This window comes from Papio anubis, chromosome 11, assembly GCF_008728515.1.
Source record: "Papio anubis isolate 15944 chromosome 11, Panubis1.0, whole genome shotgun sequence".
Taxonomy (NCBI): domain Eukaryota; kingdom Metazoa; phylum Chordata; class Mammalia; order Primates; family Cercopithecidae; genus Papio; species Papio anubis.
Window position 1 is genome coordinate 112,864,372 of NC_044986.1, and position 23,766 is coordinate 112,888,137.

General features: G+C 45.6%; 1 protein-coding gene and 1 pseudogene across 3 annotated transcripts in view; one reads left to right on the forward strand and one right to left on the reverse strand.

Moving 5' to 3' along the window:
* Positions 1–16,939, reverse strand: part of OPTN (optineurin) — a 36,696-nt gene extending 19,757 nt beyond the window's left edge. The window contains exons 1-7 of one of the 3 annotated variants that reach the window (XM_031652508.1): positions 16,705–16,914; positions 15,099–15,207; positions 8,666–8,816; positions 8,003–8,179; positions 6,827–7,029; positions 4,662–4,844; positions 1,762–1,835 (exon numbers count right to left, since the gene is read on the reverse strand). In XM_031652508.1, coding sequence (XP_031508368.1) covers positions 1,762–1,835; positions 4,662–4,844; positions 6,827–7,029; positions 8,003–8,168 — 626 coding nt within the window. In that variant the 5' untranslated portion in view covers positions 8,169–8,179; positions 8,666–8,816; positions 15,099–15,207; positions 16,705–16,914. Of the gene's footprint in view, positions 1–1,761; positions 1,836–4,661; positions 4,845–6,826; positions 7,030–8,002; positions 8,180–8,665; positions 8,817–15,098; positions 15,208–16,704 lie in introns of all 3 variants that reach the window. The other 2 variants (XM_009213983.3, XM_009213984.3) reach the window with 2 other exon arrangements.
* LOC108587515 lies at positions 11,974–12,175 on the forward strand (annotated as a pseudogene).
* Positions 16,940–23,766: the final 6,827 nt, after the last annotated feature.

Below are 23,766 nucleotides of genomic sequence, written 5' to 3' on the forward strand. Positions count from 1 at the left end.
CAGCTTAAGTCAAGGGGAGAAAACCTTTTTCACTTGTGGTTTCAAATAATGAGAGCAGAGAAACGGAGGCGCTATGATATGTCAAGTATTTTTCTCAATTTCAAAATCTGACTAAATCAAGAGACATATCAGTGACAAACAAAATCATGATCACTGTTACAAAACATGAGGGATGACTATGATGATGCTAACGGCAGCTACTCTGAGTCACCAACTCGGGTTCACATAGCTAATAAACAGCCAGAATTAAATCCCAGTTTCCAGGACTCTGAAGCTCCAACTCCAAACCTAGAAATCAATCTCAGAGTAATTACGATACTCACAAATGGTACAGAGCTGTTATTTTAAAAATAGCCATATGGCTTAAAGAGGAAGTGGTCTTTGCATCTGGATATGAATGATGAGCAAGTGGCTTTGAAATTTCAACCAGGACTTTTTTATTTGCCACTACTTCCAGGAATGTCTTTGAATATTAAAAAAGCAATTTGGGGGAAACGTGAAGAATTTTTAACCAAAAAAGGGAATTACTTTCGTTTATGCCAATTACTCTGACGAAAGAATATTATCTAATACTTACTTTCTTCCTCATACAAGGGCTTAGAAACATAATAGAAGACAATTTTTTTCACATTTTGGAAGTCATTCTATATGCACATTCATCAAGTTACACAAAGAAGGTTTTAAAAATCTATCAGATGGCCAGGCGCAGTGGCTCACGCCTATAAATCCAGTACTTTGGGAGGTTGAGACAGGCGGATCACTTGAGGTCAGGAGTTCAAGACCAGCCTGGTCAACACGGTGAAACCCTGTCTCTATTAAAAACACAAAAAGTTAGCTGGGCGTGGTAGCAGGCACCTGGAGTCCCAGCTACTCGGAAGGCTGAGGCAGAAGAATCGCTTGTACCTGGGAGGCGGACGTTGCAGTGAGTTAAGATTGCACCACTGCACTCCAGCCTGGGTGGCAGAGTGAAACTCCATCTCAAAAAAACAAAACAAAACAAAGCAAACAAAAAAAAACTATGAGATAAGAGATCCTCAGAGATCTTTTCAGACAATTGTCTCTTGAATAGATGATCACAGGGGTAAGCAGCTTGCAGAAGGCAAGCTAGCAGTCTCCTTGGTGAGCACTGCTTGTAAGAGTCAAGAGGTTCAGGCACTCAGTTCTAGGTCTGCCTCCCTCTCCAAGGCCCTGCCACTATTTAAGACATCTGTTTCCTCACATCTACATGGGACAGGTACACTTGAGACTCCACAGATAAGAAATCTGGGTCCTTTCAGGCGACATCCACGTTGACTGAGAGTGCTATCGGTCATTGTTACAAAAGATGTTCCAGTATTGGTCATGCCAGCTTATAACTGGGGAGTAGCAGGGAAAAGAAAATGAAAATATTTCACTTATGGAAGCTGGGCAGGCTGGTCTGGGTCAAATGGCACTGGGGAACCAATGAGCAAACATGTCTCATTGGTTTGACTGAGAACCAGTTTGCTTTCACTTTTCGTCTGCTGGTGAGACACCACTAGAACAGAACAGTCAGTGTGGGCCAAACGGGAATCAAACAGTTTTTAATCTCTGCCAGCTTGAGCTGCAACATTAAACAGCATTCAAACCAAATATTCTTGAAAGGTCCTGGTATAAATCATAAAGAAGTTACTTCCTCAGGTCACTACATTTGACCTCCAGTGACAAGCACCCAGTGATAAGCTCCCCGTGACAAGCCTGCCCAGCTGGTCTGCCTGGCAGCCCGAGTCTTCCTTCACATACGTGCCAATGGAGACTGTTCTCGTGGGCCCAGGACTATGCTTGATTTCTTTTACTGACCCTTCTGCTTCTCCTTCCTGTAAAAACAGAAACGCAAGGGATTTAACACAATACGTCTGCAAGACAAATTGTCAAAAGAAAAAAAAAGACAAAAGATGAATTTTTGTGACATGCAACCCAAGGCCCCTTCCAGACATTCAGATGTGTAGTGTTTAAACCGGGTGGCTCCAGTGGAATGGAAATGTACCCTCCCCTCACCCGGCGCACCCTGTTGGGATTATAAATATCCCGGCTACGGCGTGAAGGTCAGTTTCCTCTCGCCATACACATTCTACCCGACTCCGTAAACATGAAAGCTTATCTGCTCCTCCCTTTCCTTGGCAGTTCCCTCTTTCTCAAGGTTAAGGTCATGGAGAGCTGGTGACAACTCCACATATCCTTCTCAGACAGTCCTTTAAAACGCAAAACGCTAGAACTCACTGAGGTAAAGTTAAAAAAGAGGCAGTTTCTGTGAATGAGATTCACAAAGCGCCATCTTGGCCAAGTTGGTTCCCGTTAGAAATTTGTATGCACCGCAGGTCACTTAGGGAACAAGAAGTCCAAGACCCACAGGATTTGAAAGACATTTATATTCCATTAAGTTCCCAGGGAAAATCTTCAAAAATGCACAAAGATGGTTCCCTATATATATGCATATAAATATATATATTTAGATACATATTTAGATATAGAAATATAGATTATATATTATATAAATATATAATGTTAAATATGTAATTATATAATTATGTATTAATTATATAATTAATATCTATTATATTACATATAATATATTCATTATATAATATAAATATAGATACATCTATTATAAAAAATACACACACATATATTTTTTTCTCTGCTTGGGCCCATGGGGGTTCTAGATATTTTTGGTATTTCTTCCTAAATCTTGGGCAGTGCTTTACAGTTCACAGAAGAAAAGCAAGCAAAACATGTTTACACTAAAAATAACTGTCACTCATCTGATAGGGAGAATGAGATGCTAACCATGCACCCTGAAGGAAGAAGCTTCATTTGGAAACTTCTCATATGCTGTTGGGTTTCCTGCAGTTTATCAGTTATTGACAGAAGCGTAAGGTTCTTTGGTTAAACTTCTGTCTCGGTAATCTTCGATCACTTGCAGAAAGGGTACTCTGACAAAATATGCTTTTCCAATTAACATTTTAATTCTCTTGATTTTGGCCACTAAAATGTATGAGGGGGCATGGATGGCAAGGTTATTCAGAGCCGTTTCCTAACTCTAGTGCAGCAAATAAATCAGAAAACAAAGATAGTCACACACCCATATGTCAGATATAACCAGTAGGTGAGCTTTTTTGCAAGTTGCTCCCCACTCCTCCTGACTTATCTACAATGTACATTTTTCTCTTCCAGTGACACAATTTTTTCCTTTTTTTTTTTTTTTAAATTTAAAGACAGAGTCTTGCTCTGTCACCCAGGCTGGAGTACAGTGGCACAATCATGGCACACTGCAGCCTCTCAAACTCCCGGGTTCAAGTGATTCTCCTGCCTCAGCCTCGTGAGTAGCTGGGAGTACAGGCGCATGCCAACGTGCCTAGCTAACATTTTGTAGTTTTTTTTGTACACACAGGGTTTCGCCAGGTTGCCCAGGCTGGTCTTGAACTCCTGGGCTCAAGCGATCCTGCCTCCTCAGCCTCCCAAAGTGCTGGGATTACAGGCGTGAGCCACTACACCCAGCCAGCCCCTTTTCCTGTATCAGATATGTACTCTGGCTCAGTGAAAGTGAGTACTACACTGTATTGCAGATGATTTGATCCTTGTTTATCTTTCTCCCTACCTAATCTTTGTTAGCACAGTGAAGGAGAGGCCCCCACCTGGTGCATCGACCTGCTCTGCTCTTCAATAGGGCTGTCCCTGCAGCCAGGCACAGTTGTAACAGATGCTTCTCAAGAGCTTAGGGCCTCCTCGCTTAGCCCACTTCATTTTGGGTTGCGGAGACATTTGATTTTGATAGCAATGGCTTCAAACTCAGTTCTCAGAGGCTCCTGAGTAGCTGTTGTGGAAAAGGAAGGAAAAGCCAGGACACTCCCTCAACCTACAACCAGAGCAGTTCTGCTCTTTCTTTTCTCCTCTTCTTCTTTTTAATACACCAGCGTTCCTTGTACCACTTCGTTTGAAAAGAGGGTTCCGTTGGCCAGGCGCGGTGGCTCACGCCTGTCATCCCAGCACTTTGGGAGGCCGAGGCGGGTGGATCACTTGAGGCCGGGAGTTTGAGACCAGTCTGGCCAACACGGCAAAACCCTGTCTTTTTTATTAAAAATACAAAAAATTAGCCAGGTGTGCTGGCATGTGCCTGTAGTCTCAGCTACTTGGGAGGGTGAAACACCAGAATCTTTTGAACCCCGGAGGCAGAGGCTGCAGTGAGCTGAGATCGCATCACTGCACTCCAGCCTGGGGGACAGAGTGAAACTCCATCTCAAAACAAAAAAGAGGGTTCTGTTGTTAAAAACATGTTTGCAGCTCCCTTAAGTGAACTGCGGAATACAGCTTTGAAATCTAGTTTGAAAAATGACAGAAAGTTCATGCTTGTGTGGGTTTTTTCCTTTTCAGGTCAGTCACAAAAATGTTCAATTTGCCAGGACATGATGAAAAGAAAAGACTACATCTTTCATCATAAAAGGTAATTAATATTTTTCCATTTTAGCTATCACAACCCTTATATGCATTATGCTATACTTAAAAAATGAGAGCCAATTTATCTTTGCTACACTGGAATTTCCTCAATCCTTGGCTTGTGTTGACAAGAAAAAGTGGTACTTGTTTCATCTTTCCAGGTGAAGCTTTATAGTTTGTTCAAAACAAAAATAAAACCAAAAACTTACAGCCATCCTAATTTCAACAAAGGAGTCTTCCGAGGAGCCGCTGGAGTTCAGTTTGAGCTGCAGTTCAGACACAATGCCCAACAGGTCTGCCTTCTCTGCTTGTAGCCTCGTCACCTGGGTCCTGAGCTGGTCCTTTTCCTGCTCCGCTTCTGCCCTGGGAAGCCTGGAGTCATCAGTGGGGTCCTGGAGATGACAAGGAGTAAAGTGAATGAACAGATCAAACTAAGGCCCAGCACCATGGGCTCATGCCTGTAATCCCAGAGTTTTGGGAGGCTGAGGCTGAAGTTTTGGGAGGATCCCTTGAAGCCAGGAGTTTGAGACCAGCCTGGGCAACATAGCAAGACCTCCATCTTTACAAAAAATTTAATAATTAGCCAGGTGTGGTGGCGCACACCTGTAGTCCCCATTACTTGGGAGGCTAAGGCAGGGAGACTGCCTGAGCCCAGGAGTTCAAGACTGCCAAGACCCTGTCTCAAAAAAAAAAAAAAAAAAAAAAAAAAAAGGCCAGGCGGGGCACGGTGGCTCGTGCCTGTAATCCCAGCACTTTGGGAGGCCAAGGCGGGCGGATCATGAAGGTCAGGAGATCGAGACCATCCTGACTAACACAGTGAAACCCCATCTCTACTAAAAATACAAAAATATTAGCTGGGCGTGGTGGTGGGCGCCTGTAGTCCCAGCTACTCAGGCGGCTGAGGCAGGAGAATGGCATGAACTCGGGAGGCAGAGCTTGCAGTGAGCTGAGATTACGCCACTGTATTCCAGCCTGGGTGACAGAGCAAGATTCCACCTCAAAAAAAAAAAAAGCCAAAAAACAAATACAAATCAAACAAACGACCTGGCCATGCGACTCAATTGCCCCCACACCTACTGACAAGTTTCTCAACACCTTTATGCCCTGTGCTTTAATGTAGAAAATTCCAGCTTTTACCTGACAATTTTTTTTTTTTCCCAGACAGAGTCTCGCTCTGTTGCCCAGGCTGGAATGCAATGGCGCGATCTCAGCTCACTGCATCCTCCGCCTCTCAGGTTCAAGCAATTCTCCTACCTCAGCCTCCTAAGTAGCTGGGACTACAGGCATGCACCACCACGCCCGGCTAATTTTTGTATTTTTAGTAGAGACGGGGTTTCACCATGTTGGCCAGGCTGGTCTCGAACTCCTGACCTCAGGTGATCCACCCACCTTAGCCTCCCACAGTGCTGGGATTACAGGTGTGAGCCACTGCACCTAGCCGACACTTTATTTTGATATAACATTTAAAGTGGAAATTTTTACATTATTTTATTGTATTCAAATATATCAAAATTTAAAGTAACTTTACGACAAGAAAGAAAGCCTTCCTTGCCATGCTGGAATAATCTGATACTATAGAAATAATCGACCACAGTTTGGCAATAGTGGACTCATAAACTGTTGTCTAAAATTCCAGAAAGGAAGGAAAAAGAGCTCTCACCACCCAACCTCCTGCCCTTTTCCTCCCATCAATACCCACACACGCCCCTTCTCCCCACACCTGGCATGGACAGCAGAGGCCTCCTTAACAAACCACGCCCCGTGGGGACTTCAAACGTGTTCTGGGTTGTGTCGTGACTAACGTCTCTGACATCCACTCCCAGGTATGAGCACGTTTTTCCAGGTCCTTTGGGTCAAGAAAAATGTGTCTCTTTCTCTTTTCATCTGTGGCAACGCGATAGCCTCTTACCACAACAGGACATTTTCCAAAACATTTTTAAAAAGGAAAATGTAAAGTGGATAATCTCCATTTTAGACTGACAGACAAGGTCAACAAGTAAAAAATCTGAGTAATGAGTTTTTTAAACACATTTTTAATATCAAAGACAGAAACTAACAACAATGGATGGTTCTATGTAGAGGCCCATCCGAACCATCTATAATGAATACAGGACGATGATTTATATAACCTTCCTGTTCTTTTGCCTACAGTCAATATGGTCAAAGCTTTACAACTTTCTTTCCCCTAAAAGAGATTATCCATGACCCTTAATAAGGCAACCAATCTTTTGAGCAAAAGCACTTCTTCCAAGACCAGGCAAAACACCAATCCAGACTGAACCATGACAGGTTTTGATCTAGGGGTCTAGACACATAAGATTCTACTGCAAATGTTATGGGAAAAAAAAAAATCACAATGGATCAGTCTGCTCACCTCAGATGACCTTTCTGATTTCCCTTTCAGTTTTCCAAGCTCTTCCTTCAATCTCTCATTCTCGTGACTCAAGGCCATGAGACGCTCTTTGGCTTCTTTGCTCTGTGTCTCAAAAAACTGGCGTTCTTCCTTCTGTTTCTCTGTCCAGGCCGAAAGCTCCTCAAATCGCCCTTTCATGGCTTGATTATTTAGCTTCATGGCTTCTGCAGGAGGTTCAGAGTGATGGGGTCACACATTAGGAAAGTGGACTTGATTTGATGAACCAAATCTCCCTCTAGTCCACTTGACCACATGGCTCTGAATCGGAAGATGCCATGGTTAGCCTCGGCCCAAGGGTCAGCAGCAAAAAGATGAAGTGGTTTTTGCTTACAGAAAAGACTAGTGGGATGAACATCATTTCTAGTCCTTAAAAGTCCCAAGAGAATAAAGTTGATTTGGGTACTGCCACTACAGCACAAATATCTAAATATCTATGGTTACCAGGAACTAAGGAAGTTCTTACTACTCCTAGGTTCAAACACTGGTCCTGCCCAAAGCCATGGCCTGAGATACCAGGAGGCTTTCTCTTAATAAGGTAATATTTAGGACTAACTCTGGAACCATAGCAGCCCTTCTTCCTTTTTCCCTTTTTTTTGAGTCAGGGTCTCTCTCTGTCATTCAGGCTGAAGTACAGTGGCACGATCACGGCTCACTGCAGCTCCAACTTCCCGGGCTCAAGCAGTCCTCCAACCTCAGCCTCCTCAGTAGCTAGGACCAGAGGCATGCACCACCACGCCCAGCTTTTTTTTTTTTTAATTTTTTTGTAGGGATGAGGTCTTGCCATCTTGCCCAGGTTGGTCTTGAACTCCTGGACTCAAGCAATCCTTCCACCACAGCCTCCCAAAGTGCTGGAATTACAGGCATGAGCCACCACACCCAGTCTCTTTTTCCTTTTGAATGGGTTAAATTTCATTATGCTAGTTCCTTGAGATACACACAATTTTTATTTTTACCTGTATCCAAAAGTAAATATCAGAACAGATTTAGCCTTGCCAAAAGCTAAATCCTGTGCTTCCCCACCCGCTACCACCTACGGAAACGGGGAGAAGGGAGCTCACCACCAAGCCTTAGTGCAAAGGGATGGCATTTCTTGAAGGCCCGGGATGAACGGGGCATGCATGAGCCAGCCCTGCTTACCTTTCAGCTGGTGGTTCTCGGTCAGGAGCTCTTTCATCTGCTGCAGCAGCTCCTCCGGGGTGAACGTGTCCAGGTTTGGGTGGGCCAGTTGGGGGGGTCCATTTCCTGTGCTTTCACTGGGGCTGCCCCCATTTTCAGTGAGGCAGCTGAGAGGTTGATGGGACATTGCAGAAGTTCCTGAGGAAAAGTCACCCGTTGAAAATAGAACTGTCCCCCGCCCCACCAGGCATCCCCGGGAGTCCCACAAACCCATTGGCGATTGCTAGTATTTACTCCCAAAGTTGCCCACTTTCTCTCCAGTTACATTTTGAACATTTTTAATTCTTCCTTTTAAACAACAAAAAAGTATATCTAGCTTCAGAAAAGTGTATGTGTGCGTGTGTGTGTGTGTGTGTATGGGTGTATAAAAGGGTACAATGAAGATCTGGGAAATGGGGGAGGGAGATGAGGGTATGACATCATGATGACCAGGATATATGTAGACATGGGCAAAGTATCCTGAAAAAAATTTTCCATGCAAATCTTCAAATTCAAATCTCCTTATTTTGAGTGAATTGCACAGTAAGCGAATTGTATCTCAAAAAACTGTTTTTAAAACTACATTTTGTTTCTTGTATTTTTGGTTAAGAAGAAAGGGAGAATTAACATTCTTTGAATGCTTACTATGTGCGGACTCGGCACACCAGGCCTGTCACTGACTAATCTTCATTAACGCTGAACCAGGCAGCTGTTTATAGGTGAGGAAGCTGGGTTTACAGAGGCGTACAGCTCATCCAAGACCAGGAAGTGGCACCACCAGGTGTCAAAGTCACACCTTGTAAAACAACAAAGTTATTATACTACTGAGTAGTTAGGCCTTCATATTCTATTTTTCAATGCATACTGAAAAGACTAAGATGTCTTTACTTATTGCATGGTCTGAAATTTTTTTACACATATCACTTTGTTTTGTAGAGGGGTCCATGTGGACAGAGAAATGCAAGACAAATGAGTGAATCTCCGCTGTGCTTCTGTGTTACCTACCACCCGGGCAAACATCTTCAGCACAAATTTCCACCTTCACACTTGGTGAAAATGATGTATTTTCTTCAAGAGTTGATGGGGATAGATCATAAAGCAATACATAGCAAAGGCAACTCCTCCCCGCTAACACTGTATACACGTGGCCTACACACCCATTCCACAAAGATCAAGAGTGGCCAAAGTCCAGAGAGATGCCTGAAAAAGCATATTATTACTTCCAGGATGTTTATTGTTAGAAGATTGTTTCTGGTTTTTTTTGAGAGAGTCTCTCTCTGTTGCCCAGGCTGGAGTGCAGTGGAGCGATCTCAGCTCACTGCAACCTCCACCTCCCAGGTTCAAGTGATTCTCCTGTCTCAGCCTCCCAAGTAGCTGGGACTACAGGGGTGAGCCACCACGCCTGGCCCATTTTTGTATTTTTAGTAGAGACGGGATTTCACCATGTTAGCCAGGGTGGTCTCAAACTCCTGACTTCAGGTGATCTGCTGGCCTCGGCCTCCAAAAGTGCTGACATTACAGGCATAAGCCACTGTGTCTGGCCGTTAGAAAATAATTTTAAACCCATCTATCCAACAAATAGGTATCAAGCAACAATGCACACTGTACAACTGTGATCAGGCAGAAAGCCACGGATGCACAAAAGGGGTGAAGAGAGAACCTGGAAGCGAGCATCCCATTTCTAACTGGGGAAAGGCATTGGTCTCTGTGAGATCCATCAGCCACTCATGACGATGGAGCCTGTGTGACCCCCGAGTTGTGGAGAATCCATTACACAAGATATCAGTCCCTGGAAGACAGAGGTAAGAGAACTGCCTGTTTCTGACATGTAACTGCGTCATAATATCTATGTGTGCATTTAATAGCCATCAATTAAAATAAAACCAAATGTACCAATGTGGTGTTGCATCCTTGGCCACAGGAGGCAATACCTTGGGCTTTCTGTAGATCTTCTGGAAGCAATACCTGATAACCTCCTTTTGGTGTGAGGAACTTGTAGGTAATCAGAGACAGAGCTATCTACCATACCCTGTGACAGGGCAGCCTGTGCCACTTCTTCCTATAAGAGCTAGCACCAAGAGGGTCATTCTCATGTAGTCATGTAATGAGGGTGATGGCAATTTCATGAAGCAAAAAACACGGAAAAACCATAGGATTCATTTTTGAACCTTTTATATCTATGTTGCACACACCCACATTCATTTAGAAAACAGGTATAATACAGAAGTGTTCCTTAGCTTAGCATTAGGTGACTAGAACAGACTGCTTTTCTTCTCCCCAAAATAATCTGAATAGACTATCAGTTTCTAATTTTCTGTAAAATTCATTTTTTTGGTACCAAGAATCATCTCATTAAAATGGGGTTTTACTGAGTAACAATGTTCCTACCTATTTTGCAGAGGAATACTAAAATTCTAGGTAATAGACCTAAAAGAGAAAATCCTTGTCATATGTATCATTTACTTGCCAACATTTAATTTTTCTTAGGTATTCAGTGATTATACTATATTTTACAAAGGCCATGAAAATATTTAACAGATTTTTTTTAAAAAAAAGAATCTAAGTAGATTTTTAGAAATGTGTTTGGTTTCATCTTATTATATGCACAAATTTCTCCTTTATGTTTTTTTCTGAAAAGGAAAGGAAAGGAAGGGGAGGGGAGGAGAAGAGAGGGGGAGAAAAGAGACATTTCTTTGAAAATTGTTAAGATGTTTCCCCTCCATGAACTTTTTTTTTGTTTCTCAGACAGAGTCTTACTTCATCGCCCAGACTGGAGAGCAGTGGTGTAATCTCAGCTCGCTGCAACCTCTGCCTTTCAGATTCAAGTGATTCTCCTGCCTCAGCCTCCCAAGTAGTTGGGATTACAGGCATGTGCCACCACACCCGGCTAATTTTGTATTTTTAGTAGAGACAGGGTTTTGCCACGTTGGCCAGACCAGACTGGTCTTGAACTCATGACCTCAGGTGATCCACCCATCTCGGCCTCCCAAAGTGCTGGAATTACAGGCTTGAGCCACTGTGCCGGCCCCTCCATGACCTTTTATGCCTCCACCAAGCCTACAGACACCACCATAATAAAGTTAAAACTGCTTCTAGTTGTTACATCAGTGTTTCTGACTTCTTACATTGCCCGGATTTTATAAGCATATGGGGAAAAAAGCAGGGTCGTGCTAAGGGAGGCCACAGAAAAAAGCATTTGTACCATTAGCCAGATGTGAGGCCTTAGGAAGTCATATGACCTCTAGTGATATTTATTGATTCATCCAGCAAATGGTAATCCTTATGTTGTTGCTTTCAGCTCAACAACGCTACGAAAAATATTCTTTAGTTTCTAGAAAGACCACAGTCTAAACCCCACTCTTCAATGCATGTACACCAAGTATCACCGGCAGGCCAGTCACTCTCACAAATAGCTATACCTGTCCTAATGACAGCAAATTCTGTGATATCCAGTATTGTTAGAAAAAATATTTTGTAATTCAAATGTCATCAAACATAAGAAGTTAGCATATATGGTAAATATAAGCATGTAAACACTTAATATCAAAATTTTACTAAAAGTAATTTAATTGATGCCGGGTGCAGTGGCTTATGCCCAGGACTTTGGGAAGCCACGGTGGGCAGATCACTTGAGGCCAGGAGTTTGAGATTAGCCCGGCCAATATGGTGAAACCCCATCTCTACTAAAAATACAAAAATTAGCGGCAAAGCTCGCGCATCGGCATGGTTAATGCCAGCAGCCACTGCACCTCCTTCTGGCTGACTCGCCTCCCGGCCCTGCGGTCAGGCCCCTGGTCACCCCGCACTCTCCCTCCTTCGTTTCTTGAAGATCTCGAATGTCACCTTTTGTTGAACATCTCGAATAGCATCATGTTCTAGACAGATGGCTAGAGGGGACTAATGGACAAGAAGTTATCACTGAATAGCATCATGTTCTAGACAGATGGCTAGAGGGGACTAATGGACAATAAGTTATCACTGACATTAAATGGTAGCAGACATGTCCGAGGAATATTGTGGGGATTTGATCCCTTTATGAATCTTGCGATAGATGAATGTATGGAGATAGTGACCAGTGGGCAACAGAACAATATTGGAATGGTGGTAATATGAGGAAATAGTATCATCATGTCAGAAGCCCTGGAATGGGTATAAAAAATGGCTGTTCAGCAGAGAAACCCATGTCCTCTCTCCACAGGGCCTGTTTTACTATGATGTAAAAGTTAGGTCATGTACATTTTCATATTAGACTTTTTGTTAAATAAACTTTTGTAATAGTCAAAAAAAAAAAAAATAGCTGAGTGTAGTGGTACACGCCTGTAGTCCCAGCTACTTGGGAGCTGAGACATGAGAATTGCTTGAACCTGGGAGGCAGAGGTTGCAGTGAGCTGAGATCATCCTATGGCACTCCAGCCTGGGTGACAGAGTGAGACTCTGTCTCAAAAAAAAAAAAAAAAAAAAAAAGTAATTTGATTTTGGATGACTCAACGGGCACTTCATAATTCTTAGGTTATCTTAGGGCATCACTATGAGCTATCACTGTGCAGTGCACATATGAAATATCTATTGGTGGAATGCCAGTTACAGAAAGCTTCATTCTCTGTTTTTAACATCACCTTGAGCTATGTTCAACTGATAAAAGACAATATCCTTGCACATGTCTTTGAAGGTTACAGAAACTGGAACTAAGTCATTTATTCTTTTTTTTTTTATTTTTTTATTTTTTATTTATTTTTTTAAATTTATTTATTATTATTATACTTTAAGTTGCAGGGTACATGTGCATAACGTGCAGGTTTGTTACATATGTATACTTGTGCCATGTTGCTGTGCTGCACCCATCAACTCGTCATTTACATCAGGTATAACTCCCAATGCAATCCCTCCCCCCTCCCCCCTCCCCATGATAGGCCCCGGTGTGTGATGTTCCCCTTCCTGAGTCCAAGTGATCTCATAGGTGGGAACTGAACAATAAGCCATTTATTCTAAGATTCTATCTAATAACAGAGTTTCCCATAATCAACTGACCTAGATGTGAAGTATGTTCTTTCTAAGCAAAAGTGATATTTAATGATGGAAGGATGAATTAATTGAGCACAGGATTTGTCAAGATTCCACCAATGAGGAAGACTGAGGACTGCCTAGTAAATGGATGGTCAAAAGCAAGTCCCCTAGATTTTATTCGCATATCTGCTATCTCAATTCCTGACTCTGTGTGTGTGTGTGTGTGTGTGTGTGCATGTGTGTGTATATACATTTAAATTCCAGAGATCAAGTAATTATAGTCATGACTTGACCTTGCAAACGCCAGCATAAATCTGATTCCTGAGTTGGCCTTAGAGATGATCCAGACCAACATATTCAATGCAAGAATGTCTTGTCTGGTTTCGATGGCACATGATCCTATAGAGCAGGCTTGAGTGTTTCAATGACACAGCACAAGTGCAGTGACCTTAGCAGGCACTGTCTATTCCACTGTGGGATGGCTCTAGTGGTCAGAAAGTCATTATGTGTCAAATGGTACCTGCTTTACACTGACTTCCCCACAGTGGACATCGGACGAGGTATAAGGTTAGGCCCTTGCCCTGGTATGGCCAAGTCTTCAAATTTGTTAACGAAGTATTCATAGGTTCAATCCCTACATGGGATAAATGAGTTTTAAACAGTGAAAACTTGATTTTCGACCAGAGACAAGAGTTGGCTACTGGCAAATTCTATGAAGACTCTGGGTTCACAAGGGGGGGCGAGATTCTAACATTGCATCAACTAAATCCTTCACCACCCTGGAAAAAGAACTTAGAGTATGCATCCTACTAAATGGGTAAAAGCAGCTTCATCATTACACACTAGAAGGGATATTGCGACTTTGTATTTTAGTAATATACAGAAAATGGCAGCAGCTTTAACCTAGCTGCCCAAGGGAGTGAGGCTTGATTCTTCCCAGTCCCCTTTTCCCCAAGTCTAATGGGTCACCAAATGCCATCACCTCTACCTCCTAAATAATTCTTTTTTTTTTTTTTTTTTTTTAATTAAGACTCAGTCTCACTCTGTTGCCTAGGCTAGACTACCGTGGCACAATCTCAGCTCACTGCAACCTCCGCCTCCCTAGTTCAAGCGATTCTCCCACCTCAGCCTCCCAAGTAGCTGGGATTACAGGCGCATGCCACCATGCCCAGCTAATTTTTGTATCTTTAGTAGAGACGGGGTTTCACCACTTTGGCCAGGCTGGTCTTGAACTCCTGATCTCAAGTGATTCACCCGCCTCGGCCTCCCAAAGTGCTGGGATTACAGGCATGAGCCACCACGCCTGGCCCTCCTAAGTGTTTCTAAAATCCACTGCCTCCTCTCCATCCCCACAGGCTTAGTTCAGGCCCTTATCTTGTCTGTACCACAGCCACATTGACCTCCACAAAGGACAGGGGTTCTGCCTATTTTGTCCACTGCTGTATCCCCGGGACTGAGAACATTACTTGCCACATAGAAGGGAGAGCTCAGTAAATATCTGTTGAATACATTTTAACAGCCTCCTAAATGACTTTCAGCCCTGTCAATTTCAGTCCTGTTGCCCTCATGGTTTCTTTTGCAATATGAGGTCAGTCCCCTGAGTCCATCCTTCCCGTACAAGACAGACTTTCAGCTTCTTAGCAAGACAAATGTGGCCTTTCAGGCCCCAGGCCCAACTGACCCACCAGAGTCACCTCCTGCCACCAAAACACTCATACCCAAGGCACCTTAAAGAGCTCGCGGTTCCCTGCATTCTTCTGTTTCTGCGTCCTTGCCTCTCTTCTGCCCTCTGCCCGAAATGTCTGGCTCCCCTTGTGTCCTGGCAAACTTCCACTGGACAGATCAATGTTCAGCTTAAATATGATGTCCTGTGTCATATGAACTGTTCCTACCGGAGCACCCAAGAACACTCTGCATTTCCACCTCCTCCGCCCACTCTGAAATTACTGCTATCGTTTGCCCGTGTACTTTCTCTCCATGTTATTCTTACTAGACACTGGCACATAGCAGGTTTGCAGCAAATGTTGAAATCAATTGAAAATATAGCATAATGAGGTATTTTTAAGTGTAATACCTGTAAAATGCTTTCTGCTGTGTAGGTGACAAACTCAGCATGCCAGTGTTGTTAGGAGTTTCTCCACAGTTCCACGGCATTCACTTCCAGATTCTCGAAATCCACTTTTCTAACTTATTTGAAAAATTAGAAGTGCTTTTTTTCTGTCACTGCAAAGTCATCTGGGTATCACTTCGTAATGCAGATGCTAATAATCCTCATACACATGTCAAAGTGGTAACAACCAAAGCTTTTAAAATAATTTTTTCTTTCTAAATGAAATATGTTTTTTTAAAGAATTTAATATTTTTCCTTTTCCTTTGGGTTTTCTATTTCATAAATTCCAAAGAACATATATCAAATATGCCAAATCTCTAAAAAACAGAGGGTGTATTTCATGGCCAGAATACTTACACACCTCTACCTAAGGGCGAGAGTTCAGCAGGACATAATACAGTGTCCAGTTGCCTTCCAGAATAAAGTTTGGTTTTCCGGAGACGGGAGGCGGGGGAGGTTAGGTTAGTTATATTCCTAGCATAATATGCAACCTAAAGGTTAATTTATAAAAAAGAAGCTGCTACTTTTACAGTGTTGTACATAATATATAAAGAACACCCAAAATTGGCCCAGTGGAAAAACAGATCAGTTATGCCAGGACTTAAATCAATGATCGTCCTCTCTCTAAAGGTCACATTTAAACTTGCCTTGTCCACTCCAGGGCAATCCCTGGCCTTGGCGTCTGCCCTGGGACCTCTCCAGCCCCTGCCCCAAAACTGCACCTGTCCTGGGAGGCAGCCTGGCCCCGCTAACTCTTCTCTCCCTGGGTCAAAAGAGCAAGGTGGGTTCTTCTGTTCACACTGCCTGCACCTTGCTAACCAGCTCCAAAGGCTTCTGAGGTTCTCACATTGCCTTACTTTTCTATGCTTTCATTTTCCATTTCATCCTTACAAACAGTTCCATGGTGTACATTTCCATACAACAGTTTTCCTGGTGGTGGAGGCCAGGCCGGAACCTGGGTTTCATTTTCTTTGAGCGTTGTTTACTCCCTGTAGCTTATACATTTCGATGGCAAAAACAATTCCTTTGGGGTTCTCGGCCTCATCAAATATTCTCTCTATATAGAGTGTACAGACTCTCCTAGACACAGTAGTCTATGTGGATTCCCACCCCCTTAGAAAGGGGTCACTCTGTGGTACGGACCCTGGGCACCTCATTCAGCTCAAGTAGTGGTCCCACGTCTCCCACAGGTGTGTCTGTAACCACCTCCTCCTTATGGCCAGGAACTGGCTGCGGAATCCTTCCCAGCCTGCGGGAGGACGTCACCTCCAAGCCTCCGGGTGACCCGCAGAGGGGTTACCTGTGGCCCCCAGGCCGGCCCTGGACGCTTCTTGGACCCACCCTCTGTTCAGTACCCACCCTTTCCCACCAGGTCAGGACCCGCCCGGGCCTGGGGATCCTCCCAGGGCAGCAGTCTCGCGGGAGGGCCGCCCCATCCCTCGCCACTCACCCCGACAGGCTCCGGGCCGCGGGGCAGGGCGGCGGGAACCGTTTTCAGGCCGGAGAAGAGCCCGTCGGGAAGGAGCCGCCGCCCCCTCGCCCACCCCTGCAGCCTCCTGCCCTGGCTCACCTGCCAGCCCGGCTTGGCTTCGCTCAGGGTCACTGCTTCCTTGGCATCGTGCCGCCTGGAGAGAGCTGCCGACCAGGATGGGACGTTGACCAGGGAACCTGCCGGGGGGCGGCGGCGCCAGCTGCGGTGGCTGGGGCACCAGGGCTTGGGGAGCCTCGGGCTGATGCGCGGCCTCGCGACCCCGCCCAGCGCCGCTCAGCTGACCGCCAGCCGCTCCCAGCCCTTGCCGGGGAATTTCCCGGGCCCCGCCCCCAGGCCCCGCCCACCCCAGGCCCCGCCCGACCAAGGCCCCGCCCCTTTCCTGCGTCCTTCCCCAGCTACCCACCCTCGCGGTCCGTGCGGGGTCGAGGCTGGGACCCGGGTAAACAGGGACTACGCCAAGGCGTCACTGTGACGGCGTTAATCAAAATAAATCATTAATCAAATCTAGTGTGCGGAGTTGGTCTTCCCTGTGTCTTCCCCGCAGATCCCTTAGTGGAGGCTAGAGCCGCAGGGGGGTCGCTGCCGCCCACAGAAAGAGGAGAATCCCAGGCATCCTCGGAGGGAGGCCTCCATCTGTGTTTTTTTAAAAAACGCTTACATCTAGACATAGTTAACTGAGCATACATAGCTTTCCACCCGTTTTCGCTTTAAAATACACTCAAAAAGCAGAAAGCCTGCAGGATGCTTCTTGGGCTCTTGTTACCGAAAACAGGCTCCGCTAACCTCCGGGCGCTCCAGGTGTCCGGCGCCGGGATTCACGGGTGCGCGGGGATTGCATCTGGGAAGCAGCCTCGCTGGTGTGGAGGAGGGAAGCTGCCCCCGGATTAGACAGTAGGATGACAAGGTAGGAGGGAGAGCCGCCCTGTGTGCATCCCGAGCACCCGGGCAGCGCCTCAGGGACGCGGTCACCCACACGCGCAGCGTCCGATCGCGAGGTCGAGGCCTGGGCCAGGCGGTGCTGCCGGCCCCGGGACCCTCGTGCAGGAGGAATAAACAGAAATGAGGACGGGGACCCAGGTGGCCTGGGAGATGCCTGGGGGCAAGTTCGTGCCTAAGCCCAAGAAGGGCGTGAAATCCGGGAAGAACTAGATTTACAAATGGAGGCGCTGGCACCGCCCAAATCAGTGAGAATAAGAGCACGTGGTTGCGCATCCACGCTGCTCACTGGCAGGAAGGAAACGCAAAGAAGAGAGAGAGAGAAAAACAAAAGCAAAAAAACTCTAATCTGAAATAGAAAAAGGCAGATACGCCCTCTACTGGTATCTCCGAAGGATTCCGCTTCACTGTCTGGACCTCCCGCTGCCTGACCAAGCCTGACCCTCAACCCTGCTCCTGAGGCTAACCGCAAGAGCAAGGCAGGGAAGCAAGCAAGTCAGGGACTGCCCCAGACCCAATTCCGGGCCCTCGAGTTGGTGTGGTGTAGGAGGGACAGATGAGGCTAGAGGCTGCTTTATAAGGAGTGAGCCTGGGGGTGGGAGTGGGGAGAAAGAGAATTTAAAAAAAAATTTTTTTTTTAAATCAGTGGAGGAGGGCCAGGCGCGGTGGCTCACGCCTGTAATCCCAGCACTTTGGGAGACCGAGGCAGGCAGATCACGAGGTCAGGAGTTTGAGACCAGCCTGGCCAATATGGTGAAAGCCTGTCTCTACTAAAAATACAAAAATTAGCCAGGCATGATGGTGCTCTCCTGTAGTCCCAGCTACTCGGGAGGCTGAGGCAGAAGAATCGCTTGCCGGGGAGGCAGAGCTTGCAGTAAGCCGAGATAGTGCCACTGCACTCCAGCCTGGGTGACAGAGTGAGACTCTGTCTCAAAAAAAAAAAAAAATTCAGTGCAGGAAATAACTGATCATTCGTGAAAAGGGCTTGGAAAAATATATACAGAGAGAAATGGAATGACGTTCTCTAATTTTTGTTTAACTACTGGGATAATCCAGGCAGAAAAGATGGCGTCACAGCTGTACCCTGGGATCGGCGGAAGAGAGTCCCTCCGGGGCCTGTAAGGGGTTCCTGGGGGTAAGTCGTACTTCACTAGGCTCCTTTTACTATTTAAAACCCTATAGGTGGGGCACAGTGGCTCACGCCCGTAATCCCAGCACTTTGGGGGGTCAAGGCAGGAGGATTGCTTGAGCCCAGGAGGGAGAGGCTGCAATGAGCTGTGGTTGTACCACTGCACTCCAGCTTGGGCGAGAGGGAGACTTTGTCTCGAACAAAAACAAAACGAGAACAAAACAACCCTATGAAAGTGAATTAAAATGAGCATCAGTGAAACTATGAGCCAAGGGAAGGAGGTCACCCGCAAGCTGCCCATGACTTTGGTGTGGGAGGCTCAAGGTGAGTTTCTGGTAGAGAAAGCAGTCAAAGTTGTTTTCTCCTGAACCCTTGCTCCCAGTGGTGGGGTGCGGGGGTGGGGGGTGCCCTGAGGCACTGCACACACCCATGCACACACACTTCCCCCCCAGCCACTTCTTAGGTATAGGACCTTGACCAAGTTACTTCATCTTACCCTTCCTCATTCCCTTTATCTGTAAAATGGGGAGTATAGTACGCTCCCAAATCCAGAAAGTTCCAAGGACCAAACCTTTTTTCCTGACCTGACCCAACTGATGGAAAACTCTTTACAGTCTTTATTTAGATCCCTTGATGTGATTTTTAAATTTGTTTTGTGAAGGAAAATCGATTAGTCGATAGGAGAACTGCGTCAGACCCTGTCAGGGTGTTATGTGATATAAATCCCATGCATTGAATAGCCTTTTGAAAATCCTCAAAATTCTGGACTCTAAAGCAGGGCTTGCCCCAAAGGTTTTATTTTATTTTTTGAGGTAGAGTCTTGCTCTGTTGCCCAGGCTGGAGTGAAGTGGCGTAATTTCAGCTCACTGCAACCTCCACCTCCTGGGTTCAAGTGATTCTCCTGCCTCAGCCTCCAGAGTGGCTGGGATTACAGGCATGTGCCACCACACCCAGCTAATTTTTGCATTTTTAGTATTGATGAGGTTTCGCCATATTGACCAGCCTGGTCTTGAACTCCTGACCTCAGGTGATCCACCCGCCTTGGCCTCCCAAAGTGCTGGGATTACAAGTGTGAGCCACAGTGTGCAGCCACCCAAAATTTTTAAATAAGGCATTTGGACCCATAGCCCTCACCTAAGGATGCTGACAGGATTAAAGAGGAAATATGTATTCAACACCTAGAAAAATGCCTGGCACATGGTGTTTGTTGCTGTTGCTTGTGTTAGAGCTGGTGCTGTTTCTTAGCCTGGATCGTCCTGTTTGGTGACTCCATCCTCCTGCACACTTCTATGGGTAGATGGAATCTAAATGCAGTGAAAACACTGAAATAATAGCATGCTCTTAGCTGATTTGCTGATGTGGTTTTGTGGTGGGTAAATGTAGAGCAGTGTGGGAGGGTGTTTAGTGAGATCCTAATCCGTGTTTGATGTTCCTTGTGTTCCTTTCCACCCCAATCTCCTCTGTTTGGAGTTAGCAACGAGTCCCTTCGAGCTTCCTACCTTCAGGAGTGTTGGCTGGACTCCTGGCAACAGCTCTTAGGAAGTACAGCCTTTCTTCTTGTCTTTTGAGAAAGCCTGATCTCAATATATCCATGATCTACCCCAGATGTCCTGGAGGAAGAGGAGCCAGAGCTGGGTGGGGTGGAGGCTTTCACAGCAGTTGGAGGGAGGAATGACTCCCCCGCCACCAGATTGGGAGGAGGAGTGGGATGGTGGTCTTATGAGCCTCAAGGACTCAAGCCTTAGTCCCTGCAGCACCCAAACAGACAGCAAGCTCTTGGGTTGCACCTACTGGACCTCGGGAACCTTCCGCAGATTCTGCTGTCCAGGCTTGTCATTGGCAACAGCAGAACCTGTTCCCTAGAAGAACCATTTGATAATGAGGGTATCAGTGGCAAGGTTGCTGGGATGAAAAATAAATGGCCCTTACTTCAATGGGTACCAAAAACCCTCCTGGAGTTTTGCATGGCCTTAGAGAAGGAGACCTCCCCGCTCCAGACCCCAGTAGTGCCTGAAAATAGGTTTCCCTACACCCCTGTAGAACTGGGTTTAAAGAAAGTAAAGAGGCCTGGGGCGGTGGCTCACACCTGTAATCCCAGCACTTTGGGAGGATCATCTGAGGTCAGGAGTTCAAGACCAGCCTGGGTAACATGGTGAAACCCCATCTGTACTAAAAATATAAAAATTAGCCAGGCAGTAGTGGTGCGCGCCTATAATCTCAGCTACTCAGGAGGCTGAGGCAGGAGAATCGCTTGAGCCTGGGAGGCAGAGGTTGCGATGAGCCAAGATGGTGCCACTGCACTCCAGCCTGGGCCACGGAGTGAGACTCTGTCCAAAAAGAAAGAAAGAAAAAGAGAGGGAAGGAAGGAAGGAAGGAAGGAAGGAAGGAAGGAGGGAAGGAGGGAAGGAGGGAAGGAGGGAAGGAGGGAAGGAGGGAGGGAGGGAGGGAGAAAGGGAGGGAGGGAGGGAGGGAAGGAGAGAGAGAGAGAAAGAAAGAAGAAAGAAAGGAGTAAGGAAAAAGAAAGGAGAAAGAAAAAAGAAAAGATATGTAATATTTTTATATGCATCTGAGCTGGTAGACTAATATTCATACTTGCTACCCCAGATGCCAAAGACTACATATGCTATGACTCCATATGCATTAAATGTCCAGAAAAGGAAAATAGAAAAAGACAGAAATCAGACCAGTAGTTGCCTGAAATTGGGGATGGCTTTGACTGCAAAGGAACTCGAGGGGATTTTTGGGGGATGATGGAAATATAAGAAATCTGAATTGTAATGATGGTTTTACAACTTTTTAAGTATAATTGACAGCCATGAATCATACACTTACAAATGGGGTGAATTTTATGGCATGTGGATTATACCTCAATAGAGCTGTACAAACAACACCAAAAAGAACACGACCTAATAATTATGTCCAATAAAGCAGGGGTCCCCAACCCCTGGGTGGTGAACCAGTACTGGTCTGTGGCCTGTTAGGAACTGGACTGAACAGCAGGAGGTACGCGATGGGTGGATGAGCATTATGGCCTGAGCTCCGCCTCTTGTCAGATCAGCAGCTGCATTAGATTTTCATAGGAGTAGGAACCCTATTGTGAACTACACATGTGAGGGATCTAGGTTGTGTGCTCCTTATGAGAATCTAATGCCTGATGATCTGAGGTGGAAGCATTTTATCCCAAAACCACCCCCGCACCCACCACCATCCATGGAAAAATTGTCTTCCATGAAACCAGTTCCTGGTGTCAAAAAAGTTGGGGACTGCTGCAATAAAGGGTGTGCCCCGCTCCTGTGAGGCCACTGGTGTGGCTGCTGCATGAATCATCTGCCCTGTGGTCGACCTGGGTCTGGGCTTTGTCTTCAGCTTTAGTTTGATTCAGTTCATCAACAGTTCCAAATACTCCGAGGATGAGTTCCTTGGAAAGTTCAACAGAGAGTTACAATATGACCCAGAAATTTCACTTCTGGGTGTACACTCCAAAGAACTGAAAATGGAGATGCAAACAGGTGCATCTCTATGCCTCTAATAGATTGCTTTCCTTTCCCTGAAATCCAGCATGAAAGCAACTCCCTGTATGTTGTATGGCTGAAGGTGTGTGGCTGAAGCCTCCATCAGAATGAGGCTCTGGGATTAGGGTCCAACCTGCAGCCTCAGCCAAGTACCCAGAGTCCCAGGGACAATGGCTCTGCTTTGAGACAAGCCAGTTCATGGTGTATGTGCTGTGCTCCGCTCCTCCTTCCTCTCCTTCATTCCGTGTTTTTTGTTTGTTTGCTTTTTGAGATAGCATCTTGCTCTGTCACCCAGACTGGAGTGCAGTGGCATAGTTGTGGCTCACTGCAGCCTCGAACTCCTGGGCTCAAGCAATTCTCCCACCTGAGCCTGCCAAGTAGCTGGGACTATAGGCATGCACCACCACGCTGGACTAATTTTTATATTTTTTGTAGAGATAGGGTTTCACCATGTTGCCCAGGCTGGTCTTGAACTCCTGACCTCAAGTGATCCTTCCACCTCGGCCTCCTAAAGTGCTGGAATTACAGACATAAGTCTCTGTGCCCGGCCTGCCCCATGTTTAAAAATCTTGAAATAGGCTGGGCGCAGTGGCTCACACCTGTAATCCAGCACTTTGGGTGGCTGAGGTGGGCAGATCACGAGGTTAGGAGATTGAGACCCTCCTGGTAAACATGGTGAAACCCCATCTCTACTAAAAATACAAAAATTAGCTGGGCATGGTGGCACACGCCTATAGTTCTAGCTACTAGAGGCTGAGGTAGGAGAATTGCTTGAACCTGGGAGGTGGAGGTTGCAGTGAGACGAGATCGCGCCATTGCACTCCAGCCTGGGTGAGTATAATAATAATAGTAATAATAATCTTGAAAAGTAAACTCATTGGTAAAGAGCCAGGTATTTACCCCTTAGGTTACGGTTGGCCCTCTGTAAATAATAGATAACAATGCTGCTTATTAATTACTTCCTATGCCTTTCCCATTAGAACCTGTCTAATCCCTGCCGCCTTTTGTACCAAATCAAAGTAGAGCACAGATGAAATGTTAAGTCTTTGCTTCCTCGTTTTGCTATAAAACTGTTATAAGTTCCTGCAGCAAGATTTTCTGTTTAAGTATTAATTAGACAGAGCTGGTGATTTGGGAAAATAATCACTGTAATGCACCACAAGTCCTTGTCATGATCTGAAAAATACTATCATTATCTTCTTTGCATGCCTGAGGAGTGAAAAATGGCCTGGCTGTCTAAGTTTAGACATAGTTTTGACTTCTTCTTTGGAATAAATAATTGATCAGTAGTAGGAAAGTACAAGTGATTTGTCTTTTTTCCATCTCACTTATTTATTATTTTTTTTTCCAAACAAAGGTGTCTCACTTCTCTGAAAAAGTGCATGGTGGCGTAAGGGAGGACACAGAGACCTGGGTTTCAGTCTACCTGGGCCCTACCTGAGAACTCAGTTAGGGGCAGCATCCCCTAGGCCGTGGCCTCTTCATCAGTGAGGGAAGTCAGGGGCTAAGACAGGTGACCTCTTAGCTTCTTTCCAGCTTGAAAAAAATTAGAATTTGTTTTTC